The following is a 27,182-nucleotide window of genomic DNA, read 5'->3' on the forward strand; positions in this document are numbered from 1 at the left end:
TCTAAACACAATGTCCACCACCCACCCCCCATCCCCAAACCCACCCCACCGCCGCCGCCGCCTTAATGCACGCCCGGACATGCAACGATACCGCCGATTGCGCCGCACTGGAGTGCTGAGTTTCAGTCTCTGCACGCCAGAACATCGTATTGACGACCTACGGTACTCAAACCACGTCCTGTACAACGTCTACGCTTACTATGGAGTATGCACTGTTGCATGATCGACGCATGATACTGGAAACTGTGTAAAGATCATGAACATGCGGAGCTCTCGAGAAGCCGTCTTGCCAAGTACGCAAGAAGCTACGAAGCAAGGACAAAGATGCATGGAAACCTGCCCTGAGAGATTCAGTGAGTGATGAGAAGCGTGATCCAGCTCTAGCTGGGAGGATCAGTTGATTTGGTCAACAAAGACCATGGATTTGGCAAGCCGGAAAGACCAATGCGGAATGACCTCCCTTTGTCCCGAGAACAACAATTCTCGTTCCAAGCCAGAGACTTGCAGAGACTTCTCCCAACCAATGGCGACTCACCCACCGCAGCCAGACTGTGACGACCGCATCAATCACCCGGCCAGGAACGTACCTGGGGCACCCAACTGTTCCTCTACGGGCACGACTCCTGCGAATGCATGGTGGACCAGGCGTGACTGCTTTGTTGGCGTTAGATCTACCAACCATGGTGCAGCTCACCAGATCTGCGGGGGGTGCGACAATGTGACGCAAACTCATCCTTCTGTTGTGCAAGCCCTCGCAGATCCGATACTCATATCCCCGCAGCCACAGGCTATCTTATGGGGCGCTCCTGGCGGCGCTGGACCACCGAATACATGGACTGCGCGGTTCACGAGACTATGTAGCTCGTGTGCCAACCAGGAACGCATGAAGTATTGGCATTGGTGCCACAATTACGGCGGGCCGGATGAATATGGAGCTAGAATGGTGATTGCTGGAGGAAGTGCACGCGCTACGTGGAAGCGGTATGTCGTTTGGTTTCTAACAGATCGTGGAGGATACTCATGCTGTGTAGGTGGCCTCGCAGAGGTTGCAAATGCTGGCTTTTAATCAATGGCCAACAAGGTCCGCCAGAAAGAGGCGGCGCAGCCAGGAGGTGTCTAAACGATCAGCTGGACCTCGTCAGAAGGGTTTATGACCGGCGCCACACCAACGACCAGTGGCTGCGAGATCTCGCCCTGGATCATAAGGGTCGCTTGTGTCTCGCGAGCGCGAAGCGCAAGAGACCGAGGGACCGCAGAAATGCATCAACGTATCGTGCTTGTCGTTGGCGGCTCCGAAGTGGACACCATGGGAATTTCTGAGATGTAAGCAAATACTCCGCCCGTTATGGCATCCGCCGTGACTGACCTTGACACCACAGATATCAATGCTTGGTTTGCCAGGGAATCGTACATGATCGGTTTCCTGGTCCTCTCCCTCCCCCTGGCACCTGCCCTGCGTGGGCGCTGCCGGCCGCCAGTGTGCCGCCGTCAGTCAGCATACCCGGCGCCATCGAGGTACAACCTGCGCACTCGACCGTCTCCGTATCGGCGTACCGTGGGCGATCTAAGCCTTGGGCGAGCTCGTATAGAACAGACATGCTGCCAGCTCAGTGGCGGACGATGCTTGGTCCCTTGCCATTTCGGCCCGACTGATCAGTGCAGTGATGTCATGCCGAAGCTCGCGTCGATGCGAAGCACGTGCGGCCAAGTGGGAGTCCAGAATGGGTGTAGATCTCCCTTACGAAGCAATCTTGAGACGCTTACGAGTCCCGCGTCACAATCACCAATATTCTTGCCATTGATCCAGCTCCAAGGTTTGCTGCAAAGTTGCCACGACCGCAACGACTACCAAACGCCAATGGAGCGCTGAAGGGACAAACGACACGATGAAGGATATCCTCCCCATCGCCCACTTCAACAATCGTGTTGCTCACGGATCCGCTGGCCACGTGAAGACGAGCACACCTACAGATGGCGGCTCCAAGAACGAGCCGCCGGCGAGAAAGCCAACAGACAAACGGAGGTCGGCCTTTGGCTTGATCCCGCACCACCAGTACATCTCCAAGAAGAACGCCATCTACCAAACGCAGTCACAGCGACCACGATGGGTGCTACACATGCAAGCGCAGATGTGGCGCTTCCTCATGAGCATCGGCATGTTGCTACACAGACTGGCTCCTCCGCGACCACCGAAGCCCAACTTCTACCGGACAGTACCCACCCACGTATCCGGCACGCCTGGAGATATTATCTTGTACTTTTACGTGCCGTCAGACTACCATACGCAGAAGAGGCTATGGACGGACCGGGACGATGAGGACGATGAGGAAAGTGCACAGCCTCGTGATAGGAACAAGATGAGGATGAGCATTGGATCGATCGGTGACGTTGTCATGAGAAGGAGCAAGAGCTTCAAGAGATGGGGCGGATACCCGGTGGTTATCAACTTTCACGGCGGAGGCTTCACTCTTGGCTCACCTCACGACGACGCTCGTTGGTGTGGAACAGTGGTCCAAGAGTGCAATGCCGTCGTGGTCAGTGTTGACTATCGACTCGCGCCGGAGTTTCCCTTCCCGACTGCTGTCGAAGATGGTGTAGACGCTGTCCTGTACATTCATAAACACGCTGAGGAGCTTGGCATAAATCCGGATAAGATCGCACTATCTGGATTCTCGTCTGGTGGTAACATGGCATTCACTGTCCCCCTACGGCTCTATGACCAACAGACTGGCTTCGCTCGAGACGACTCTCGTCTTGACGTTTCCCAGCCAAATGGTGCTCAAGCGGGCGTTGACACACAGACGGGCAAAGTGGAAGTCCACGATGCACCCGCCTCATCCTCATCAGACCTTACAGGCTCCAGCTCATCAACGCAGGTCCCTGCAGAGCACAACACCGCTGAGATTCTCGACCCCAACGGCCCACCACCCGACCCGACCAGGAACGTAAAGCAATCCGCAACCTTCACCGAGCGCAGCGTCCCAGACGAAACAGGCGACATCCTACCCGAAGTCCGTATCAAGTGCATAGTCCCTTGGTACCCATCGCTGGACTACACGCGCACCCGCGAAGAACGCCGCGCAACCTGCGTCCGAGCCGACCAAGAGCTTCCCTCCCTCTTCACCAACCTCTTCGACGATTCATACCTCCACCCTCCGAAAGACGTTTCCCTCGACTCTCCGTACCTCTCTCCCGGCGTCGCACCAACCTCCCTCCTCCGCAACGCCCTCCCACAAGAAATCATCATGCACACCTGCGAATGGGACATGCTCCTCGACGAAGGTGAAACCTTCCGCGAACGTCTCACATCTGACGATGTCGGCAAGAACGTCGTATACACCATGGTCGAAGGCGTACCGCATGGATGGGACAAAGCGCCGAATCCTTGGAAACCAACACCCGGTGTGAAGGAGCACTATCTCAAGGCTTGCAAAGAGCTAAAGAGGGTCTTTGGAGATCTGCCGAGACGCGGGACGGGCATGTCGGCTGCTGCTGTGGCGGCGGCGGGGGATCAGCCGAGGAAGAGTATTGTGCGGTAGGACGCGAGATGCGGGTTCATCTGGACGTGTGTGGAGTTTGATGTTGAGGCTTTGAAGCGTGGGAGCGTACTTAGCGGGAGTTTGCGGGAAAGGGAACTGGGAAGGGGAAGGGAACGTGTAGGATACGTTCAGTGAACAGACCGATGGGTAGAGGCGCATAATTCGAGGAATTGTTATCCAGTCTCGGTCCGCCAAGGATTGAAGACGTATTCACCATCACCCCTATCGCTTTCCCGCTCCAAATTGGTAGAGCTCGATCTCAAAGGCCTTCTAACCATATGATAGCACTCCCAGTTCGCGAAATATGGCGTTTCCTGGGCTCTCTCCGCGGACAAGTCGAAGATCTCCACGCCAGAATGGAGGACTGAATCGACCCGATTACCGCTGGTGGACCGCTTGTAGCTGGCTCGTTCCGGGGTTTCGTCCAGGAACGCTTCGATCCTTGGGAGATACAAATCATACAGAGATCTGGAGTACTCCCGGATTTCGCTCTGTCGTCTGTCCTCCTGAGGCCGAGCTGGATGAGGGTTGGCCTTGGAGTGTTCATCCGGGATCTTGTCGCGCTCCAAGGCATTCGCAATTTCTACTGCTCCCAAGACCACGATCGTTAGCATGACTACAGTGAAGATTGCGGTCTGCTTTAAGAGGTTCGTGAGCTTTCGCTTTGCTTTGCGGGCTAGTTGGTGGGCCTTTCGGATGATTAAGGCTACTGTTCCAGCTAGGGCTAGGAGGATGCATAGATAGGCTGTTATGGCTAGGAATATTATTGTGCAGATGGGCCAGGTTGGACGGGTTTGCCCCGGTCTTGGTGTATGAGGGCTTGGGGTTTGTTGGTGTGGACTGTGGAGGCGTGGTGAATCTCGTGGTGAGGATCTGGTGCGGACCATTGCGGACGGGTTTGGGAGCGTTGGAGGGACTTGGAGGTTGAGGAGAGAGACGGTGGGTGAGAAGAAATGTGTGAGTAGTGTGAAAATGCTGATCGTGATTAGGAAAAAATGTCAGCCTTCAAGAAGAAGCTACCTCCGACAGGATCTCTGGTGAAGGTTTTGTTTGAAGCAGCCACATGGGTATGTCTTGGCATCTCATGGAAACGGCACGTGCCATTATTGCTTGATTTTTGGCCTTCCATACCCGCTGTCGATATGCAGATACATCGAAGGGGCTGAAGAAAGAGAGTAAGAAACAGTACAAGACAGCAAAGAAGCAACATCTTGAAGAGAGTAAAGAGCATCACTTTCAGACTTACCACCACACGAGGCCAAAGGTCGCAACTTAATCTTCCCTCATAACGACCGGCCCATCCACAACGTGAAAGTCTAGGCACATCTCAAAATCATCCTCTTCATCCTCAGTGCAATCGAAAGCCCGTATGGAATCAAGACCCTTGAGTCCGAAGTACGCTTTATGCTGCACGAGGAAGTAAGCTGTTCCCGCGCCATTGGCAGTGCCCATGATGGCTTCAGCCGCTTCTTCGTGGATCTTCCATTCCCAGCCTGGATACTATGGAATACGTTAGCAGTCGATCTCGACACCTTCGCCGAGGCCTGATCGACTGTACTTACCCCTGGCGGTCTCTCTTGCCCACCCGTCCTAACACCGCCGTTCCGTGCAGCTCTGGCTGTGGAGACAGTCTCCTCATTACGGATCTTGATTCTTAGAAAGTGTTGGATCTTCCTCTTCTGCTCCTCACTGCTCCCAGCCTGGTGATGTAGTTCCTGCCAGTCTAAGAACACGATATCAGACCATTGCGTCAGCGCTGGGGCGGTAACGTCGAGCTCGTTCAGCTTGATCTGATAGTCGGGTGAGTAGTTAAAATCTGCCACGAGGACGCCGTCGGCAAGACTGAAGAGGTTCTGGTAGGAGGCTTCACTCGCTGGGTGGTCGTGGTCCATCTCGGTCCAGGCTGATGGGGTGGTGGACCTCTGGGAGAGCCCGAAGATTTGGAGGACTGTGCGGATCTTGAGGGCGCGGATGGCTTTGAGGAAAGGGTTCTGGGGGTAGAGATGTTAGCGCTTGAATGGTGCAAGTCATGCCGTGCCTCGTGCATGCACTTACATCGCCAGGCTTGTCGAGAGTCCACTGCTCTGTCTCCCATCCATTCTGCTCGAGAGCTGCGAAGTCTGTCCACTGGGCTTGTGGCTTCACTTTTTAGATGTCCATGTTCATTGCACAGACAAGCCAGTGTCCCTTCTTGACCTTCTTGTCCCACCAGTCGTCTCGCTTCTGGAATGCAAAGGGTTCATGAGCTGGTATCGGTTGCCAGACACTGCTAGCGTTTTGTACTACCAATTCTGTAGTGCTGCGGGTGTTGTAAGACAAAGGCGGAGCGATGGTGCAGATCGACAGAAGTGAGATAACAGCCACGACGATGGTCGCCGTGGCCACTTTGAGCCATACTCGCTGTGCTGTTCGCGACCGTGTCTCTGGAGCTTTCAGTCCTGGCTCAGTATCCGTGTTGTCTGGTTGCGACATGGTGGAAGGACAGTCAACGGTCTACGTAGAGATTAGGCGGCATTTCTTTCAGCGGCAATATGAATGTTGTGTTGCAGTAAAAGCATAGCCATGTGCTCAAGTGCATTCGGCCGGCTCGAGGACACCTGGCATCCGCGAGTCCGCGTTAGAGTAGCGAAGACAAAGATCTGCACATGTTCGCGGGTCTGGAAGGCATGTATTGAGCTTCTGAAAGCAGGCTTAGTACGTCTAGCCATGTGCCTGCTAAGTATGTTATTATTTATCCTTCGTGCTTTGGATCCACTATACGAGTTACAACGAGTCCCTACTGCTGTCTCTTGACAACAAGAGATACAGAAGCAAAAGCTTTATCTTGACTTACTCCAGAACCTACAAAGTTCTACATCACCTACCACTCTCCCTCAAAATGCAACGGTCCCTCCGCAACATGGAAGTACAAGCACATGTAGAACTTTTCATCTCCTCGATCGTGACAGTTGAAAGCATGAATCCGATCCACGCTCCTTATGCCAAAGGCGTCCTTGTGCTGTGCAAGGAAGTATCTTGGAGTGTTAAGGTCAGCGGGAGTCCACGAGATTTTAGATGTTTGTTCAAGTCTTGATGACACTTACGCCACACCGGCACCGTTCGCCGTACCCATGATGGCATGAGCTCCCTTCTCGGCAATGTTCCACTCCCAGCCTGGCCACTACCCGACTGTCAGTGAGTCCACGAGCTTGACGATCTCCAGCAGCTTCAAACTTAACTCAGGGGGATTCTGCTCTGGCCCATTAGGAAGCCCATCATTCCGTGCTGCTCTGATCACATCCAGTGTCTCCTTATTCTCGATGCTATTCCGAATGAAATGCTCAATCTTCTCGCCAGTCTGTCTAGTCTGATGCTGCAGCTCCTGGTAGTCGATGAACACAAGATCGGACCATTGCTTAAGTGGTGGTGCTTGCTTCTCCTTCTTGGACCGTTGAATATGGTAGTCTGGCGAATGATTGTCCTCCCCCGTGATTACGCCGTCGACAAGGTTGAACATGTTCCTGTAGCTGCCTCGAGTCTTCTTGTGGTAGTTGTCGACTGGAATGAAGTTCTGGTAGTTCGAGCTGATCCCGAGATCTTCGAAGGCGAGGCAGTAGTTGTTTTTCTTTGTGTTACAAGTGAGGTTAGCAAGGATCGTGGATACTAAGAATGGTCCGGCCAGCACTGACCTGATCAAAATCAGCCTGGTCTTCAAACTCGTCTCGAGCGAAGTTCCAGCCATTGTCCTTGATCGCTGCAAAATCCTTCCACGGAGTCTGAGGCGTGACTTGCGAAGCTGGCATGTTCATCAGACAGATTAACCAATGACCTTCCTCTACCGGTTTCTCGTAGGACTCATCGCGCTCCTCGAATAAGTGGAGCAAATCCTGGGGTGTGTTGCGGGTGCACCATGTTTGTGAGAGCTGTGGGTCTTTCGTTGCGGACACTGTGATGTGTTTGGAAAGTGCCGGAAGTGATGACTGAAAGGGAGAGGACTGCCCCAATGATGGCAGTAGCAGCCACTTTTAAATATGCTGATCTCGCAGAATACGGTCGGCGAGCGGAGTGCTCGAGGCCTGGTTCGATGTCCATGTCGACAAGTCGCGTTCCTATGCGTGTGAGTCGATCGAAGATGACAAGTTCGTCTATCGTCTATAGGTACCGCTGGCGGTAGTCAGTGTTGTTTCAAGAGGAAGGCGGTTCAGTCACAGCAAGGTGATTGATGTCACAATAGAATGCCCATTTGCACGTGCGAGCTCACGCCAAATGACCTCGTTGCGTCACCTGACTTGACAAGCTGATTGCTGTACACTGAAGCCGCTATAAACGACTAACGAAGCTTTTGGAAGTTGTCGCCAGGGAGACCTCATGTCGTCTAAACGGTACGACGCGCTACGGCTTCTTTCACAGCATTAAGGGTCCAGCATGCAGCTGTGCAGCGGCAGCTTTGAGCAAGAGCATTCGCCATGACAGTACAGCCTAGTGCTAGGTGGCAGGAAATCGGTCACTGGACCTTGTGCTTAGCGAGTGCTGCAGTCTATGATCTGATCATGCCTAGCAGTTGTAAGATTCTGACTTCTTATACCTTAGCCTCATCACCCGAATCATCAGGAGTCGGCAACAACGGCCAAGGCCGTGACTTCGCCGCCTTCTCCAAATCAGCATTTCAACCCACCATATTCTTTGTCAACAGACATACCTCAGCAACCTCCAGAATCCCCTCCAACACCGCCTCAACATCCTTCGTCCTAAAAGGCACCCGATGTCCATCATCAAATTCATACAACCTCGCCGTCCCCTCCGCGCAATAGTCCTTGAACAAACACCAATGCCACCTCACATCCGGATCCCTCGTCCCGCTTACATGGAAGGTGGGACACTCTAATCTCTCCCCATTGCTCTCAATCCTCTCTTTACTTCCCTCAGGAGGCGGGATCAACATGCTCCCTGGATCCGTGAAGCTTCCGCTTCCCTCAGTGTCTACACTCAAACTCGCCGGCCTGGCATAACCAGCAATAAAGATGCCGAATTTCCACCACTCCCCCGCAAAGCTCCAGGCAAAACTCCCCGTCCTCCTCCGCACCTGGTTCTCGAGTAGAATACTCGCTGCCACAGCAGCACCCTGACTGAACCCCAACAATCCGACCCACTCCCCACTGCCCGCATCATTGACCATGGCGCTCATCATCGCGTCTTCAATGTCATCGACGGCAGCGGTCTTATCAACGACAGGATGATGTTTCTCCCAGCGAAACCAACGGGTGTACGGGCCCATGTTGTCGAAGACGGGTTTGGCGGCGTGGTGCACTTCGCTTTCGAAAGGGGCGTTGACGAAGACGAGGCGGAAGTGGGGGGCGAGGCAGGCGGTGAAAAGGCGCATTTGGAGTTTGAAGATGTGCGCGTTGAGGCCGCCGCCGGGGAGGCAGAGGATGCGAGGGAGGGGAAGGGTAGATGGAGGTGAGTCGATTTTGGACATGGTTGGGTGGATTCTGTTGTGGTTGTGTCTCGGTGTGGTTGAAGGATCGTTAGCTTGTGTAAGAGTCGCTGTTGTCGCTGTTAGGAGAGTGTTTGTCGTTGTGCAAGTGTGCTTGCTCTCTAGCTGGAATGTTCGCAGTCCGATGCTTGGCTGATGGTATTCTTGGCATGTTGTCGAACTTCCTCTTGGAGTCTAGCGTCTATTTCGATCGGAGAGCGACATAGTGGTAGTAGCCGTCTGGTATGACTCTTGAGATGTGTAATTCTTCTCGTTTTAGAGCAAAGATGAAGCACTACAATTCAGGAAGGTTGACAACTACGAAAGGTGTGGCATCATGCGGACTGAAGCTTACATGAAAGAGATGCTTAAGCGTGTTTGTTTGACCGTTGGCGATGGCTACGTGTAACGGAGATCTTGAACAAAGTGCTGAGCAAGATGGGCTCAGCGGCAAAGTATGTCGTATTTCGTTACTCGTCCATGCTGTAGCATCAGCGCCATGCTGCAGTAGCAGATCCACGGTATCGGATAGACCATGCCGTGCAGCCACTGCAAGTGAAGATACCGGAGCATTGCCACATTCGGGCGAATGCGTTTCTGAGTAGCGGTCTGCTGGAGAGCTTCCACCTGTTTGGCGTTTGCAAGACACCAGCTAGGTGACGTGGCCTCGACGTCTCGTCTCTGCTGTATTGCAGGAAGACTAACGGCATTCTGTTTCCACGCGTCCTGCAGCAGGCACCACATTTCTTGCTCGTCCAAGTCGCTGGTGACTTTGTGATTTCCGTCGAACGTGTGACATGAGTTCGACATATGTGTTGCGTACCAGAGCATGTCCTTGACCGCAACTCCATCGGGATTGGCACCTGCCTCAAGCAACAGACGTATGTTCTCGACATTGTTGTCCCTAAGCACGCAGAGCAGCGGCGTCTTAGACGATCCTCCGTGTTCCGTGATGACAGGCTCATCCAGAGCAGATCGACTGGTCCGTAACTGCTGTTCAAATCTGCTGCAGCTTCCTGTAACACCTCCGAGTGTATCAGGTCTCGCAAAGGGCGAGAATCTGCCTTAGCAGCGGCGCGCCAGTATCGCAGGTTGCTAAAGAGCATTATTTCATCGCAGCCTCTGCTCAGTTCGTAGGATGTTTGCATTGCGGTGAGTCGGTTGTACTGTCAAGCCGAGGGAAACCGGCGGTGTGGTATTCACGATTCCCGTTGAGCCGTCCATCAGCACGAGTTTTGACACCAGCTTCTCGCTGGGACAGCATAGTCGGCAGGTCATTTCTCATTGTTCACGGGCTTGTGCGCTGGCGAGCTCCTTGGGAAAGGCAGATCTCTGCCACGCCGCCAGTGCGAAGCCTGCTCTCGTGTAGCCAGGTTGTCAGCATGATCATGCCATCTGTTCAGTCCGCGTGTGATTAACTGCAGAAATCTGTCCGGCTGTCAAAGGCTCCGACAACTTGCTGTCCTCTCAGCTGTAGGCATCTGCTTCCTGTAACGAAGTGCTCGCGAGCGGCTAGGGCGGCTGGCTTGGTAGCATACCGGACTCACGCATCTGCCCAATCTTAACACAGACACGTCCGTGCGGGCGGCCAAGTTCACGTGCTACTTCCTTTGTTGTCGCTTCACTCTCCACAAGCGTTCTGATGGTCGTTCTTTCGCCGTCACTGAATGGTCCCGTAACCAATTCCTTCCCAGATTCCAAAGCATTCACATGGTCAAAGGCGAAAGCCACTGATATTTTCATGTTGTACGCGATCTCTCTGAGTTTCATGCCAGATACAGCCATGGATCTGATGCGGTCGATGTCGTCTGCCGAGATCCGCCGTCGCGGTTGCCAGCCCTTTTCTATCGGTGAGGAGAGTCGTTCCTTCTGCTCTTGCAACACCTGCATGTCTCTACTGCTGAGCGCCCTGCTACCGCTGGTGAGGTTCATGCCCTGCAGCTTGCTGGTAATTTGATCGGGGTTGCGGGAAAGCTTTCGAGCAATGACATCTAGCCTCTTGCCATCTTGAAGTAGTTGCAGCAGTTGTAGCTGCTCTTCGACGGTCCAGGCTCGAGTCTGCTTAGATGGAGCTGGATCTGTCGGCCGGACAAATGGTATCTCAAGCTCATCATCGGTATGTCAAGGCCCAAGCGCTCCAAGATTGCTTGATAGGACAGCCCTTCTTCACGCAATCGTAATACTTGTTCGCGATCGCGGTCGCTCAGCGTACGCGGCCTTCTCACAGCAAGCAGATCTCGCGCTCGCATAGCCAGCCCATCCTCACGGTTTTCGTCTTGTGCGATCGTGTGAAGCTTCTTCTCGCGCGATTTTGGCGACCGGCCTGGCAGCTGTTTAGAGATGTGCTTGAAGCTCAGTCCAGCCTCGCGCACTTCCACCAATCTCCGCTCCTCATGCTGGGTCCACCTTGCCCGAGTCCGCTTGTCCTTTCCGTGGCTCTCACGTCTCTTGCTATGGTCACTGTCAGGAGCATCTTCCGGGGAGCTTGGTATGGTGGCTTTCGAGGCGAAGGAACGAGCGCGATGAAGGTATGCGAGGCTCAAACAGTCGTGGAGGCGCTTGCTGCCGTGTGATAATGTTGGCTGAAAAGGAAAGAAGTTCCCACACGTAGGTTGTGTTTGTTCACAACTGAGAGATGCACATCGCATGCATGCTGGCGTACTGTAGTTCCGCCATCGGTCTCGTGGGGAGTACGGACGACCGTTAGCGACTTCTGTGCAACAACTCAAAATAGCAACAGCGGCGCCGGACAAGGCCCGGTGCTATACTCTATTTAGATCTATATCGATAAGGTAGAGGTAGAAACATACTATAACTATCATACTCTGCGGTTAATTATAAGATATATATAAATTAATAAAGTTAACTAAGTAATGTTAACAGTTAGAGTATTAAGTAAAACTTGAACTAAGTTATAACTTCCAGTTACTATAATTATAATTAACTTCCTTAGATCTTTATAAAGAACAACTAAAACTTAATAGACTTAAACTTTATATTCTAAATGACTAAGTTATAGGGTAAAAACTTTAACTTTAATCTTGTTTCTCGTACTTCAATTTTACTTCCTTTATAACTATAAGTTAACAACAAAACATAACTTATAACTACGACGAATAAATTAGATAGTATTTGTCGTAGAGAGATTTCCTATTCTCCTAAGAATGTTTCTTCTCGATTTCTCGGATCTTCAAATTTTAAAGTTCTGAAATTTTTACATAGATTGGCTAGACCCTAAAATTTGAGACTCTTAGTAGAAACACGGTCGCAATCCGACCCCGTTGCGTTCTTCGAATACGCTTTCTACGACTACCTATCGCTATATAGCTTTCGTATATAGATAGATCTCGTCGTGCGAGTTGTCGCTACGTTTGTATCCATGTTTATCTTTTACTTAAAATACCGGTATTTCGATACCACGGGGTGTAGCATAACGACGAGTAGCTTCGTACTATAGCCTATTTTGAGTTGTTGCACAGAGGTCGCTAACGGTCGCCCGTAGGGGAGCCAACTGAATTTGATGGTCAAGTCAATCAAAGCTGCACTATTTACTCCACAGCACAGTATGGGACCAGCCGACGTATATCACGCACGCTAGAACTACCATACCGTCTGAGACGAGCACGTTGCACATGGGCCCAAGAACCATGCTACACCTTTCAAAACAGTGTATGAACGGGACACACTTTATACCAGCACATAGACGCGACCTGAGCAGGAGATGCGCACTAGGCATGAGCTCTGCTCTGTGATCGACTCTGACCCGATCTACCTCCTAAATCAGACCGCTGCTGCACTCGGTGGTGTTGAAGTGAAGCGAGCGTCTGATTTAGGAGGTAGGACCCGATCAGGGACTGATGCTGCCAGTGGTCCACTTTGCGGCAACTCTTGTCGAGCCTTACCCTCGCCATCGGAGCCCACGAGGGAGACTGGTCTAAGGTTGTCCGTACCACATGTGCACGGAGGACTGTGGCACCTCATGCAGTAGCCTTAGCGACTACGCCATCCACGCGGCGCGGCAGCACCGTAGCAGCACATGGTCTTCATAACCACTCTGGACGGTTTCTAATTGATATCAGGCTTGGCGTTACTGTGGGCAGAAACATACCACGTCCGAGGCACTTTCCACTGGATGAGGGCGAGACGTCGATCACTTGGCCTTGTACCCAGATCGACGAGAACTCCACGGCGACCCTCAACGAGTGAAATCACAACCATCTTGCGGGTCAAGATGGGAGATCTCGTTAAGACGATGCCGGTCCGGTAACTCATGACCTGTTCGCCGCGTTGAAATGGCGACAAAATGATGGACTTCTGGATTCTCCTCTTGGCTTATTCCTGTCTGCCCCGAAAGGCATATTCACGCTGCCAATGGTTCGAGACGGTCCCTGTCAGCACTGGTCTAATGCATCCTATCCCCTGACGTGGCCTACTGAACCAGCTTTCTCGCTGTCATCGATTGGTCCCACTGTAGCATTGATGGGACGCGCATGGCTCGCTGGCGTCGCTTCTGACCGCGATCTTTTGCGACTTGCTTCCAATGTGGTTCGAGTCTACACACGCTCTGGATGGAACCGCACCTTCTAAAAAGGCTGAGATGAGTGCGCCAGGCCTCAGAACATCGGGCTGCTGCTCAGATCGTCATCTTGTTATCGAACCCGATTACTATAGATTGACCAAAATTTGCTGAGTCTTCAATCGTGCCAAAGGCCTGCCGAGGAGTGTATATGCCGTCGGATCAAGTATTGAATCGTCAGCCTGTCCTCGTTCAGCAGGCGCCCGCACGGTATGAGCAGCTTCCACTCAAGTGGCTATGGTATGGCAGCCAGATGCGATGTGGCTGCCAATGGGAGATTTCTGATTACTGCCTCGGCACTATACCTCATTCCGCTGTACCTTGCCGGTGGGCGTAGGCGCAAAGCTGACCGCATCGTTCTGATTGTGCTAACTGGTAAGGACATTCGAGGCCTATGTCTAGAGTAAGTCTTGATGAGTCTGTGTGTGTGTGTGCGCGTGTGTGTGTATGTATACTATACTACTACTTCACTCGAGAGGAGCGAAGAGAAAAGCAGGCCTGGCCCTCCGCAAGCTCCGGGAGGCCCTTTTTTTTCTCTCTCCATCTCTCGTTCTTCAAAAGCAACCGTGATTAGTACTAAGTTGCATGTTTCTTGGCCAGACGTAGTCGTGGTGTTCTTGCCCTGGGAGGATTGTGTCACCGAACTCAGGGTCGGATTCGTTGATGCCAGCAAACTGGAGCTTGCTCGCTCGTTTGGCATTGTTGAATGATGGTGCGGCGAGTGCCAGCGCAGCCATTCCAGCTGTTGCGACGAGGGTGGAGAAATGCATGGCTCAGACGATTCGTTTTTGTGAGAGCTATTGGTCTTGTTCACCGCTGCTGCTTTGATGGATATTGATCCATTCAGCTTGTATATATACCCCTTGAATGTGCTACATCTTTGCTCCACGGTCTGCGTGTGTTCGACTTACAAGACTGTGATTGTCTTGCTTCATTCCGCTACTCTTCTGGCACGGATGAGCTGCTCCGTATATTCATGAATGTAGGATTCGAATCTGAAGTTGACTTGTAGAGCCTGACCTGCCACTGCTGGTAATGATCCTCCAAGGTCTCAAGAGATCTGTGCTGATCCCCGGTGAGGCGTCCCAGGCCTATAGTCATACCGTCAACCATCGAACGGCGCAAATGCCACTCCGGCAACGTTAACGGTGCTGATCCAGCAGTTTTGGGCTGTAAGGATATGTCTCCCGCGCTGCTATGAGTTGCCGTCACTTGCCGTCGGTCTTGTGCTAGCGTAGGACTGTCTTTGAAGCTTGCGCATCCTTGCTCTATCAATACTGAGTATGTACTTGATACCAGCAGTTCTCTTGTGCCATGTGCTGCAACGCCTCGCCTACTCGCCGTGTTAGCCTGCCCTGAACAAGTATCTGGAAGCCAAGCTTTCGAATCACATGGCGGAAAGACGGGCCTTGCGAGCCTTGGAAGTTGGTGCTTCCTTAAGCTGGGCGCTGGAACCTTGTTTCGAGCCATGAAGTCATGTCCAGAGGCACGTGTCTGCAGCGAGCCCGGTCTGTTGTCCAAGTAAGGAGTTGATGCTACGAAGGCTTGTTTGAGATAGTCGTTTCGAAGAACGCAAGCGTAAATTTTGACTAGTCCGAGATAGGAAGGTACCAGATTCGCTGTCCGACCATGGTGGTGATTCTGACTCTCTGTGCTCGACATCACACCGGTCGACTATTGACCGTCATCGTAACATAAACCTGATAGAGTTGTTCTGATAGAGTTGTTCTGATAGAGTTGTTCTGATAGAGTTGTTCTCCAACTCCTGCAAGCGAGCCGAAGAGCTGCCCTACTGCAATTCGTGTAGTGCCGTAGACATCGGCCGTAGCAAATCGAGCTTGCACGTTTAATATCGCTGTGTTCACAGTGTCGCTTCCATGACCGCCAGCCATAACATCCGCCCTATCCAGAAGCTTGTTTACCGAAGCACTGAACAGACATGCTTACCTCTTCGGTGAGGATCGCTTCGGTCCTGTCGATCAGGACCGCAGCACGCGTAGCCATCCTGCAAGGTCCTTCATAGGTGTGAAATTCTCCACAGAGATACAAGATTTTGCTTCCAAGACCTCCAAAGTTCTTAGACGACTTGGCAGGGCGGCCTTGTGTCTTTGTCGAGCGAAGCTGAACCTCACACTTGAGATGACGCTGCGCGATGCTGCGCCTCGGGTAGGGCAGACTGGTTGTGACTGGCGTACGAACCAGAAAGTCGTCTCCAAGAGCACTATATGCGCGACCAATGCAATCATGCTTCAGCAGGACTCATGCATTCGATTGTAGCCGACCGAAGCATTTGCGGAGGCATTGAGCGTTCGCGACTTCAGCTTCTCGGAGTAGAGAAGACCGGGCCATCGACGCTTCGGAGAGGGTATAAGGAAGTCTTACATCTCCTGAGACAGTAGCCAGCAGCACCGGATTCCAGAGACTTCAGATCCATCAAAGAGATCCAGATCAACTCCCAGCCTCCAACCAGCATGCTCTTCACCCTTACCCTCCTCGCGGCAACAGCCATCGCCTCACCCCTCTCAGACCTAGAAGCGCGGGCCTTCAGCTTCCCTATCCCTTCCTCCAAGGGCAGCGTAACCTACAGCAGCGCCCAAAGCATCTCCGGAACCTTCGATGGCGGCCTCAAGACATACGGCCGCGGCCTCAAGACCTACGGCCGCGGCGTCAGCTGCACCGGCGATGCCGAGGGCGGCGACAAAGACGCAGTCTTCTTGCTCGCTGATGGGGCCACCCTGAAGAACGCCATCGTCGGCGCAGACCAGATTGAGGGAGTCCACTGTCTCGGCACCTGCACTATCGAGAGTACGTCAAACCCCCTCCCGTGGCCATACAAATGCTAACCAGAACCAAGACGTCTGGTGGACCGACGTCTGCGAAGACGCCCTAAGCATCAAAGGCAACGGCAACGCCAAGACTACAGGCGGCGGCGCCCGCAACGCCGACGACAAGTACGTCCCTCCTCCTTATCCCCCACAATTCCACCCACCCCTTTCCACCCATCCTTCAGGCGGCAAGCTACCCCACAGAATCGTCCAACACAACGGCATCGCCACCGTAACAATCAACAGCTTCTCCGCCCAAACCTTCGGAAAACTCTCCCGCTCCTGCGGAAACTGCCCAGGAAACGGCAAAGCGCGCACCGTCGTGATCAAGAACGTCAAGGCCTCTGGCGGGTCGGTGCTTGCGGGGGTTAATTCCAACTATGGTATGTCCTCAAGCTCGTTTCGTTTCGCTCGTACGATCCGTGAATACTTCGAGACTCCTCCAGAGCGCAGAACTCTAGCTGACATCCTTTCTTCCTCTCAATTAGGCGACACGGCAACAATCGAGTCCTCCACCTGCGCGACAAGTGTCAAGCAGATCTGTAACCAGTACACGGGTAACAACAGTGGTGCTGAGCCGCCGCTGATTTCCTGGGGGCCGAGTTCGCATTGCAAGTATAGCACGATTGCGGCGTGTTAGATCTTGGGTCGATCGATGAGGCAGCTGCTTGTGGCGGGTGGTGGGGAGTCGTAGTTTTGTTTGTTCGTTCGTAGCGTGGTAGTCAAGTAGCATGGTATTACAGACCGGGCTGACAGAACGACATCTTCAGCAAGACTTAGTGCTACGTTGTTTGCCGCCATGTTCGGTGATGTCGCTCTGTCTTCGTGGTCATCTGGAGCTCGCTTGTGTTGGTTGTGTCAGGACGACACACGGTAGAGCATGTGTGCTTCCATCCGCAAGGAGCGGCATAGGTACAAGTCTCAACAATGTTGGTGAAGCCTACTCGACCGACTCATATCAGCCAAACACACGGCAAAAAGTATCATACCCAATTTGCTCGAAGGCTGTTGCTCCTACTCCTACTCCTATTCATCATCACTATCATCAATAATAAACCCAGCCCTCACATTCCTCCTCATCGCCGCAGGTTTGCTCACAGGCATGTCGTCTTCACTATCGCTGTCCACAATCTTCGTCGTGCCTGCATTCGCCGACACTTCTTTCAAAGGCTGCGAGGATGGCGCTTTCTTTGCAGGAGTGGGTGATGTCGATGGAGTTTCCTTTTCCTTCTCTGCCTCAGCGTCACTGTCCGCCGCCTTGTCGCTCTCATTGTCTTCCAATTCTGATGATGAGGGATCGTTGTCCGATAGTTCGATGGGCGCGGCTCTAGTAGATGTGCTGGGTGACGCTGTTTCGGAATCTGACTCGTCACCGGCATCGATCATGATTTGGTCTTCGTCGGAGTCTCGGTCGTTGGCTTTCCTTCTCTTCTTCGCAGGCTTCCTGACGCTCTTTAATGCGGCTTTAGCGTTCAAAGCCTTTGCTTTCGCAGCGCTCTTCTTCTTGCCCTTCTTTCCAGTTACGACTTCCGTCTCCGCCTCCTCCATCTGCTTCAACAAAGCCCCACGGATGACACCATCTGTCTTCTTCCGTCTCTCTTCCTCCTGTCTGAAGAACTCTGCATCAGCTTCTTCGTCGCTCTCGTCGTCTTCCGCGGTGACGTAGAGGTTCGACTTGATCTTGGCGTTCTTCTCCCGATCTTTCTTCTCCTTCGCTTTACGCTTAGCACTGAGCTCCTCCTCCGTGAGCTCGATCGCGATGGGATCTCGCCTTCGCCTCTTCTTTGGCCGCTCTTCATCGCCTTCAGCCCGCTTCTTGCGCTTCTCTTTGAGGTTCGGCGGGAACATTGCTTCGTCCAATTCACCACCACTGCCAGCAGCGCCATCAGAGTCGGAGTCGTTGTCATCGAACGTTGGTCGCTTCGCTTTCGAGCGTATAAAGTCCTCAGCCTTCTTGTCGTCTTCGAATGTAGGCGGATCGAATTCCGCTTTCCGGATCTGGTCGAGTGCTTCTGTGAGTTGTGACGAAGTTAGCTCGGAAGGTATGATCCAGCTGGCGTCGACATCCTCCGCAAGTCCAAGACGCTGGAAGCCGAGTGTCGTGAGCAGAAGTCGTAGATGCTTGTCCTTGAACAGAGCCATCTTGCGCTCATCTGTGTCTGGCACAAGGAATATCGACGGACAGGAGGCTGGCTGGATTGCTGCTCCATCCTCGCCCTCGTCCATCATGCCCAGGTGGACAGCTTGCCCTTCTTCCCAAGCTTGCCGTTCTCTTGCAGCGTCGTCCAGCAGCTTCTTGACCCATGTGACACTGTCTGCCTTTGCTTGTTCAATCATAATCGAGACCGCCACACCGACTCTCTGCTCTTCTGCCACGGTCCCTTTGATCTCCAGCTCAGCAGGTGGTCGTGGCGCTCTCTTCTCGACGACCCTTTCGAAGCCATTCTGCAGGTAGAACATCGTGCCCGGGATCTTGCTGAAGAGCATCTCGACCACAGCCGCTTGTTTCCAGCCTTCACCCTCGGTCTCACGTTCCATCCACTTGATACACCGCCTGAAGACTTGCTGTACAAGCTGCTCCCAGTCTTTGAAGCCATCCATCGCCGAGTCGAGACCTTCTGGGCCTTTGATCATCTTCTGAAACAGTGCTAAGATGTCTGCTCTGAACAAGAGCACCCCCAATTCGTGCTTGAAGGCCAGACGGTAGAAGAACCGATGTGCTCGCTTCAACTGGACCGGCGACAGGTCGCGGTAGAAGTGCGTCAACGAGATGAAAGTGTTCACACACTGCTGAGAGAGAAACTTGGTCGAGAAGCGTGCGAAGTCGAACTTGCGTTCCGAGACCGTTCGATGTGCATCACGCTCGTCTTCAGCGGCATCTTCTGGCTCCCCTTCTGCTCCACCCTCAGTAGTGCTGGTCTGCTTCTGCTTCTTTCTCGCTCGTCGCTTCGATCGGATCTGCATGTCAACGTTCTGCTTCGCATATCGCTCCAGCATGCGTACGAAGACATGTACGCATTCTGTCACGGCGTCGAGATATGCGAAACCTTGATGTGTGTAGCCACGAAGGATCTGTACGATCCGATCGTGGGTGGCTTCCTCGTAGAAGATTCGATTTTGTATGTTCTCCGCAATCTCCAAATCTTCCTCGTCTTTGCTTTCGGACATATTTTGCACAGTGAGCAGGATTTGAGTGAAACATAGCAGAGTAGCCCGTAGATCTTGCCAGCTCTTGTTGTCGAAAGCGTTCTGCATCTGCCTATTCAGCAGAACGAACGTCTCCTGATCCAAGACAGCAGCAATGTATGCGAATGTGTTGTCTTCTGGATTGGTCTGAGTAGCGCGGTCTGCATTCCAGGTGCTGTCTCTCCTAGAGGTATCACGGCGTGCAGCCTCCGCAGACAGAAACCAGGATATCAGGAAGAAGTACTGCTTGTTGTGCATACTCGACAGTACACGGTCTGCCTCACGTTCAATGGCCTTTCGCAGGCTCACAAAGAGCGGGTTGAAGGAAGAGTCGAGGAAGTCCTCCACGAACTTTCGCAGGTGCTCCCTTGCGTTCTCAGTCAGGTCGACAGATGCGCCGAAGTCTGAGTTCTCGTCAAACTCTTGTGCGAGCATTCCTCGGTATTGTGGCTTGTTCCATTTTTTGCTGGAGTCCATCTGCTGCAAAGTCGTGTTCTCATCTGTGATACTGGTCTGTCCCGACACGGTCGACATCTTCATCTCATCCCGCTTCACCCAGATCATGGTACCAAAGCGATTGTGTCTCGTCGGCGCATGCTTGTTGTAGCTGTTGATCATAGCCTTCTCTTTCCGCATCAGGTTCTCCAATTCGGTTGTCGCCTCGGTTGTGACTTGTTCCTTCTTCATGAATAGCTTCCTCGCATCGACTCCCTTCAGCAGGTGGAACAGGATCTCCAACAAGATGACATCCTGCTCTTGAAATTCGTCACCCATGCCAGATCCCAATGTAAGCAGTGCACTGAAGACATCTTGCTCATGGAACGCTTCGATTGTGGAAGACCTGCTGATCTCGTTCTCGTCGCCTTGAGATGGTAGATGTTGCGGCTGCGTGATCATGGCAATGTTGCGGAAGAAGTACATGACCAGCTTGAGGATACCTTCGTCTCTTCTGCTACGCTCTCGTCTGGGTGTTGCCATCGGGGCAAGGCCTACTCGTACGGCTGTCCGCAAGATCTTGGCAAACTCGAAGTGCAGCACTGCACGCTTGTAGCCCACTTGCGCCAATGAGAGGTATGGGACATGTCTGTGGTGGTTGACTGTCGCCTTCTCGTCCTCCAGCGCGATTGGCCATGTCAGCGGTACCAGCAGTTCCAGACATGCCAACGCCAGCTTCGACTTGTGTTTGTTGTCCTGTGCATCTTCTGGCCATAACGCGAGTATCTCCAGCAAATCTCCTTTCACCAGATTCGCCTCTGCCAAGCATCGCTTCACGTCCAGTCTGTTCGTCTTCTCGTCGTAGAGGCGTAGCCATCGTTGCAAGTCCTTGAGCACGGCAATCGCATCGTCTCCCACCGAGTAGGAATCATCGTACGTCGAGCGACCACCGACGGCATTGACGAGTGAAGTGACGTATGCTCGCACTTCCGGGTCTACCGTCGACGACTTCTCCCACGGGTCCATGTTGGTGGAGGTGTTGCTGTGGTCTATCTACACTGACATAACTTGAAGACGCGCTGGAACGCGTTGTCGCGATCCGGCGTTTCAGAGCCGGGAGAACTTTGTTCCGCGCCACGTGACGCGCCCAAGCAATCTTTCTCTCGTACAAGGATCGACTAGATAGACGCATGCAATCATTTGCAATGACACATGTCACCACACTATTCACTTGTATGAGCCCAATTTACACCGAGACACACTAAGAACGCGACACTTCGCGCCAGGACGCGACGCGCATTACTTTCTTCCGACCAACCTGGAAAGTGCTCTTTCACGACTTCCGCCAAGTCAAGACATGCCATCCTGCTCACTTCATGGTTATCCACTTGACGTCGCTGCGGCTGGTCGCAATCCTGCCGTGCTGTCTTCCTGTCCATGTTCGTATTCCCGTGCTTCGCGCGCCAGCATCTCGATCAGAAGCTCTCCAGCAGCGCCTCGGTTCCCGCCATCTTCCAGACGAGCACCTGATGGTCTGCTACTCAAACATTACCCATGTATCATCGTGCAGCTGTAGTGCTGTCGCCTTGCAGCTGTTTCCATCGGTTGAGCAAGGTCGTCGCTGCAAGACATGCACATGTCAACTCTCCGGCGGATCAAGGAGCTTGCAAAGGTCAGCCGGAACTTGGAAGCGTCACCTCTGGGCACAGCTCCAGTCTCCACATTCACGACCTCGGCACCTCGGGAAAGACTACCGACGTGATCTGAAATGCCTCCGTGTCTCTTACATCCCACCAACTTTACCTCCTAGTTGCAGCGGCCACACTTCCCAATATGCTATCCAGACGAGTACTATCCCACGCCGTGGGCAAGCCCGTCGTCTCACCGGCCTGTCTGCAATGCCGCTCCTTCTCTTCATCTCGCCCGGCATTGGCTGAAGCTCAAGCCGCGAATGTAAAGAAGCTGGGAGTCGTTGGTGCTGGCCAGATGGTATGCTCGTTATACCCTCCCTTCCACCCAATCGCATTCCTGTCAATGTAGCTGACAATGCTGATGCACAGTGAACGCAGGGTCTCGGAATCGCCCTCGTGGCTGCTCGCGCTGCAGGCGTCCCCGTCACGCTCGTCGACACATCACAGCAGTCCCTCGACAAGGGCCTTGCCTTCGCCGACACGCTCCTCAGCAAGGATGTCTCCAAGCAGAAGATCTCGCAGGAAGATGCCGATACTATCCGCGGCCGCCTCACGCCCACGACTAAGATGGACGATCTGGCAGACGTGGACATGGTCATCGAGGCTGTGCCCGAGATAGTTGACCTCAAGACCAACATCTTTGCCCAGCTCGCTCAGACTGCTCCCGCCCATGCCATTCTGGCCACTAACACGTCGTCGATATCGATTACGCGCATTGCCGCCTCCACGACAAAGGTCAGTCCAACACGCGTACTATTCCAACCACATGAAGTCACCCTGCCATACCACACCCCTGCAGCACTGCCAACACTCAGCCTTCACTTGCATACCACTACCGAACTTTAACACTGGTCATCCTCATTGCTGACCCTCCGATAGGATCCCACCGACCTCAGTGCCTCCTCCCGCGTCGTCTCTACCCACTTCATGAACCCAGTACCTGTCCAAAAGGGCGTCGAAATCATCTCGGGCCTGCAAACCTCTCCCGAAACCCTGGCAACCGCCATCGAGTTCTGCAAGCGCATGGGCAAGGTCCCCTCCACTTCCGCTGACTCGCCCGGCTTCCTCGCCAACCGCATCTTGATGCCGTACATCAACGAAGCCGTCATCTGTCTAGAGACCGGCGTTGGGCAAGAGAAGGACATTGACGACATCATGAAAAACGGGACAAACGTGCCCATGGGTCCACTGCAGCTTGCAGACTTCATTGGATTGGATACATGTCTTGCGATCATGGAGGTGCTGCACACGCAGCTTGGTGATAGCAAGTACCGGCCTGCTGTGAGGCTGAGGCAGATGGTAGATGCCGGCTGGCTTGGCAAGAAGAGTGGCAGGGGTTTCTATACGTACTGAGCCACGTGCAGGATCTATGCGTGTGGTAAGTGGGATTAGATCGATGCTGATTCGTTAGAGACCACTACAGGCATTGTTGCAGGAACCATGTGCAAGTCTACGTACTGCTTGCTTGCTTGCCTGTAGGTCGGTGGGGTCTATGAAGCTGCATGTCTTGTGATTGATGATGATGTAGAGTTGTACATACACACCAGCTGACGGACAAAGACGATCCAAAGCTCAAAAGATGATCTAGCTGCCTTTGCTCTTTCATTGAATCACCTCCAATCATCGATACCAATCACATCACGATCTCAAGATCCTCCAACCAAACAACGCAAGCACATCAACTCCACCAAACACCTCCCAAGAACCAATCAAACCTCACCCATATCACCTTACCCTCTTTACCCTTATCTCATCTCACCTCACCTCACACCCACACCACAATGTCCCTCCTCGGCTCATACCACTTAACACATACCCAACTCTCTACCCTCCAGCACCAGCAAACAAGATCAGACACCACATCACTAACACCACCAGATAACCCACTCCGGCCAGGACGTCCCTCTCCACTTGCGAGACTTGAGCAGTCACGAGAGGAGAGGAATAGCAGGTATGTGTACATGTATATGCCGATTGGCGGTAGTACGAGGTGTCTGCTGAGGATTTAGAGAGGTTGTTGGATGGGGTGAAGGTGGCGAGCAGGGAGGAGCAGGAGGGGAAGAGGAAGGGGGAGAGGGGTGGAGAGGTGGAGAGGAATGTGCTGATGGCGGGGTTTGGGAAGGGGGGGGGGTGTTGATGGGTGATTGTTGATGGATTTGGGGGAAGGGGGAGTTGGGGTGGTTTAGGGTGTTTGGGGGGTGGCGTTAGGAAATGGGCTTGAGGATGGATACTGTATTATATAGACTCGACTGTGGCCGAATCGCACGTTGCTGTTGGATTATTGTAGCTGTCGATACTGAAATACTATGAGTAATACGTTCGCTTCCTGGCTTGAGACACGTTTTGATCCATGCTTGCATCGGATCTTGTGATCCTCGACCAAATTGATAAGGCACATGCAGCTACCCTTTGGTAGAAACCTCGATTCACTCCTCGCCTCGGTCTTCCGTCTGTTGAGCCTGGCTCGACGGCGTGTCGTCGCTCGCAAAGTTGTTGTTGCGTGGAGTGTCATCTTTCTCCCACGTCATATCTTCCGCCTCCCTAACGGCATGTAGGTATTCAGTCGTCACCCTCGTCGTCCTTCCCGTGGCCTTTCTCATCCACCTTCACGTTCTCCTTCTCGTCCACCTTGCCGTCCACCTTCGCAGCCCTCTCAGCTTCGACCGTCTGCCAGAACTCCTCTGGGGATACGCACGTTGCTCTAGGCCATATGTGCCCAGTAAATTTGGAGTTTCGGGGAGATCGCAGTTTACTGACCTTGTCAAAAGCCCTCCCAAGCCTACAGTCGGCTGACAAGGTTTCCCCATCGACCCATCCTTTCCCCGGAATGCTCTCGAAACGCGGCGGCTGCATGAGAACCATGTTCCGCCAGGACGGCGTCACGTTGGATTTGGATATTTGGCGTGGCGGAGATGCCCACGTGAGCAGATGTTTGTCCAAGCCTTTCCACAAGTCGACGTAGATGAGGAGTGGGTTCAGGACTGCGTAATCTGACGATGATTTTGATGGGGATATGTAGGGGCAGACCATTTCAATGCTTGGGTTGCCAGGTGCTTTGGCGCTCGAGGCCGGAGCGATACCGAGGGTAATGATATCCTGAGTAGTCGCCGGCTTGAGGAAGAGCTTCTTTTGGAGATATGGTGAAGTCGATATGAGGGCGCGCCAGTATCGGCTGACTCGCTGCGAGAGCAGAAGTGTGCGGACAACTTCGACGTTGATGAGGATTTGCTCGAGTAGCTCGCCGGTGTGCAGTGTGTCGTGGGTAGCTGTCATTATTGCTGTGATGATAGTGGTGGTGGCGGCGGCGGTGATGGTAGTGGTGGTAAGCGGAGAGATCGAGGTTGTTGATTGCTTTGGTGAGAAGAGGGAGCAAAATTGGAGGAAAGTGCGGTCATGAATTGGTGGTCACATGCAGAAGGCTGTCTTACGTCAGAACTCTCATGTTCATCTCTTCGACTTCTTCGACTTCCTCGACTTTCTTGACTTCCTCAACTGGCTTTGCTTGCTCGGCTTACTCGAATCTCTCCTCTCGGCCTTGGATGTCTCGCTAACCTCCTCCTCCTGTCCCTCGTCCTCTTCCTCCTGCTTCTGCGCGGCCTCCAGCTCTACTATCTCCCAAAATTTGCTCGAATTGGTACCATCACCCCGCACCAGAATACGTATTCCTGAACCACCAATACCCGAAGCCGATTGAACTCCATCAGCCTTTTCGAATATAGCCGCAACCGTCGTATCAGCTGCAATCCTTGCCCAGCCGGTGCTATTGCAAGCGAACATGTTGGCGAAGGGTGGCTGCTGGATAAGCATCTGCCGCCAGGATGGCTGAACCTGTGTCTGCCCGCCAGTGGCGTTCGAACGCTCAGGTCGCGTGGCTTGGGGCATGTCGTACCGATCGGGGGCGCCGAACTAGGCGAGCAGAGGGTTGAGGACGGCGAAGGAGGAGACTGGAGGCGTGGTCTTCCATAGAACGCCCGACTGTAAAAGGTGGATCATGTCGACGGCTTGTCTGCGGTTGCGAGGAGGTGCGATTGCAAGGCTGAACAGTTCTTGAGTAGTCGCAGGCCTGAGGAATAGCTTCTTCTGAAGTGGAGGAGAGTTGATGATCAGATCGCGCCAGTATGTGCTCATGCGCTGTGCGAGTAGGAGTGTTCGCGGGTCGAGGTTCGTGAGGATGAGCTCCAGCAGCTCGGCTGTGTGTAAGGTATCGTCTGAGGCCGTCATGGTGATTTTCGTGGTGGTTTGCGACGACGAGACGAGCTGTGAGATAAGATCACTTTGTGGGTAGTAAGGTCGTTGCGTTCATTCAAGTTGCGATGTCGAATCTCGTGTTATCGGAGATCCAGTCGCATTCACATGCAAACGCTGCTCGGCCCCGCTTCGATTCACTCCTCGAGGGAAGATGTATTCGAAATACCCGAGTCGAGTGAGAGTGCTGACTTGCACTCAACATAGCATGAGGCACAATTGTTGCTATACGGCATTGTACGAGATCGATCTGTGTATTCTCTACATCAGCCGATTGACGTGTAAGGCGATGGACTGTTAGTTGACAGTACGTACCTTGGTAGCAATCCTTATGACTCGACGCCACCGTCTCCCTCGCCCTGCCTACTTGAGGCCAACGCACGCTCCTTGTCTACCATCTCCCAGAAGATTGCAGAAGAGTGCACGGATGCCCATGATAGTACTCCACGTTGTCCTTCCTTTCCCCACTGCTCGTACACTCTGGTCGGCGCCATGATACCCACCTCCGTAACGTTGCGGAAAAAGTGAGGGCGACCGGCTGGTGTATTGCCTGCGATCAGCTTTTCGTTGTTGCACCGCTTTTGACCCGTCCAGAGCTCGAATTGAGGAGGCTGGGTCATGACCATCTTGTGCCATGAGGGAGTCACCTGATGTCGACTGAGATCCCTATTATCCCTGTCTGGCCTCGTGCAGATTGGAATGCTAGGAGTAGCAAAGAAGCGAGTGCGCTCCCAGTCAAACAGAGGGTTGAGGACCGAGACGTCGGACGGTGTTGGGGCCTTCAGGTTGGAGTCTACGACCATTGACTCGACCATGGAGTTCTGGGAAATATTCGATGCTATGTTGAGCTTGATGATATCTCCGCTCGTGGCAGGGATGAGGAAGAGCTTTTTTTGAAGTTTCATAGAGCCTTCGATGGACTCAGACCAGTAGCGGCTGACACGCTGTGCTAGAAGCAAAGTATGCATGTCGACGTTGATGAGTATCATCTCGAGTAGCTCTGCTGTGTGCAGCGTATCGTGTACCGCTGTCATCTTGTCGTGAGTTGCGCGGTATGTTTTGCAGTGTTGAGGTTGTCGGTTGCTGTGTGAGGCAAGGACAACGGTAAAGTGACTTTCGAGCTGGAAGTGGATCGACGTGCTGTTACGGGCTGTCACATGTGTGGAGCGGCGGTGCTTCTCATTCTTCGACTACGTGATGAATTAAACTGGTGCATGCGCTCTGGTGATTGTA

At 53.1% G+C, this 27,182-nt stretch overlaps 12 protein-coding genes across 12 annotated transcripts; 3 read left to right on the forward strand and 9 right to left on the reverse strand.

Annotated features, from left to right (window-relative positions):
* Positions 1-1,886: 1,886 nt before the first annotated feature.
* On the forward strand, positions 1,887-3,539 carry CLAFUR5_10727 (AB hydrolase superfamily protein; the record flags this gene model as incomplete). Its single annotated transcript, XM_047909875.1, has 1 exon — positions 1,887-3,539. The coding sequence occupies one exon, from the start codon at positions 1,887-1,889 to the stop codon at positions 3,537-3,539; it is 1,653 nt and encodes a 550-aa protein (XP_047764550.1).
* A 173-nt stretch (positions 3,540-3,712) lies between these two features.
* On the reverse strand, positions 3,713-4,153 carry CLAFUR5_10728 (uncharacterized protein; the record flags this gene model as incomplete). The annotated part of the gene is made up of 1 exon (XM_047909876.1): positions 3,713-4,153. The coding sequence occupies one exon, from the start codon at positions 4,151-4,153 to the stop codon at positions 3,713-3,715; it is 441 nt and encodes a 146-aa protein (XP_047764547.1).
* Positions 4,154-4,811: 658 nt separating this feature from the next.
* CLAFUR5_10729 (uncharacterized protein) lies at positions 4,812-6,011 on the reverse strand (the record flags this gene model as incomplete). Its single annotated transcript, XM_047909877.1, has 4 exons — positions 4,812-5,039; positions 5,102-5,530; positions 5,595-5,678; positions 5,715-6,011. 4 exons carry the CDS (start codon positions 6,009-6,011, stop codon positions 4,812-4,814), a joined length of 1,038 nt encoding a protein of 345 aa, XP_047764548.1.
* A 388-nt stretch (positions 6,012-6,399) lies between these two features.
* On the reverse strand, positions 6,400-7,327 carry CLAFUR5_10730 (uncharacterized protein; the record flags this gene model as incomplete). The annotated part of the gene is made up of 4 exons (XM_047909878.1): positions 6,400-6,553; positions 6,623-6,692; positions 6,753-7,143; positions 7,208-7,327. 4 exons carry the CDS (start codon positions 7,325-7,327, stop codon positions 6,400-6,402), a joined length of 735 nt encoding a protein of 244 aa, XP_047764089.1.
* A 770-nt stretch (positions 7,328-8,097) lies between these two features.
* Positions 8,098-8,994, reverse strand: CLAFUR5_10731 (Esterase; the record flags this gene model as incomplete). Its single annotated transcript, XM_047909879.1, has 2 exons — positions 8,098-8,166; positions 8,218-8,994. The coding sequence occupies 2 exons, from the start codon at positions 8,992-8,994 to the stop codon at positions 8,098-8,100; spliced, it is 846 nt and encodes a 281-aa protein (XP_047764088.1).
* A 7,044-nt stretch (positions 8,995-16,038) lies between these two features.
* CLAFUR5_10732 (Pectate lyase E) lies at positions 16,039-17,032 on the forward strand (the record flags this gene model as incomplete). Its single annotated transcript, XM_047909880.1, has 3 exons — positions 16,039-16,372; positions 16,422-16,775; positions 16,881-17,032. 3 exons carry the CDS (start codon positions 16,039-16,041, stop codon positions 17,030-17,032), a joined length of 840 nt encoding a protein of 279 aa, XP_047764091.1.
* Positions 17,033-17,418: 386 nt separating this feature from the next.
* CLAFUR5_10733 (Topoisomerase 1-associated factor 1) lies at positions 17,419-21,039 on the reverse strand (the record flags this gene model as incomplete). The annotated part of the gene is made up of 1 exon (XM_047909881.1): positions 17,419-21,039. The coding sequence occupies one exon, from the start codon at positions 21,037-21,039 to the stop codon at positions 17,419-17,421; it is 3,621 nt and encodes a 1,206-aa protein (XP_047764090.1).
* An 807-nt stretch (positions 21,040-21,846) lies between these two features.
* On the forward strand, positions 21,847-23,057 carry CLAFUR5_10734 (putative 3-hydroxybutyryl-CoA dehydrogenase; the record flags this gene model as incomplete). Its single annotated transcript, XM_047909882.1, has 3 exons — positions 21,847-22,002; positions 22,083-22,439; positions 22,584-23,057. 3 exons carry the CDS (start codon positions 21,847-21,849, stop codon positions 23,055-23,057), a joined length of 987 nt encoding a protein of 328 aa, XP_047764085.1.
* Positions 23,058-24,263: 1,206 nt separating this feature from the next.
* On the reverse strand, positions 24,264-24,977 carry CLAFUR5_10735 (uncharacterized protein; the record flags this gene model as incomplete). Its single annotated transcript, XM_047909883.1, has 1 exon — positions 24,264-24,977. One exon carries the CDS (start codon positions 24,975-24,977, stop codon positions 24,264-24,266), a length of 714 nt encoding a protein of 237 aa, XP_047764084.1.
* Positions 24,978-25,148: 171 nt separating this feature from the next.
* CLAFUR5_10736 (uncharacterized protein) lies at positions 25,149-25,586 on the reverse strand (the record flags this gene model as incomplete). Its single annotated transcript, XM_047909884.1, has 1 exon — positions 25,149-25,586. One exon carries the CDS (start codon positions 25,584-25,586, stop codon positions 25,149-25,151), a length of 438 nt encoding a protein of 145 aa, XP_047764087.1.
* A 24-nt stretch (positions 25,587-25,610) lies between these two features.
* Positions 25,611-25,925, reverse strand: CLAFUR5_20318 (uncharacterized protein; the record flags this gene model as incomplete). Its single annotated transcript, XM_059463154.1, has 1 exon — positions 25,611-25,925. The coding sequence occupies one exon, from the start codon at positions 25,923-25,925 to the stop codon at positions 25,611-25,613; it is 315 nt and encodes a 104-aa protein (XP_059319070.1).
* A 353-nt stretch (positions 25,926-26,278) lies between these two features.
* Positions 26,279-26,983, reverse strand: CLAFUR5_20319 (uncharacterized protein; the record flags this gene model as incomplete). Its single annotated transcript, XM_059463155.1, has 1 exon — positions 26,279-26,983. One exon carries the CDS (start codon positions 26,981-26,983, stop codon positions 26,279-26,281), a length of 705 nt encoding a protein of 234 aa, XP_059319071.1.
* Positions 26,984-27,182: the final 199 nt, after the last annotated feature.

This window comes from Fulvia fulva, chromosome 7 (genome assembly GCF_020509005.1).
Source record: "Fulvia fulva chromosome 7, complete sequence".
In the NCBI taxonomy this organism is placed as follows: Eukaryota; Fungi; Ascomycota; class Dothideomycetes; order Mycosphaerellales; family Mycosphaerellaceae; genus Fulvia; species Fulvia fulva.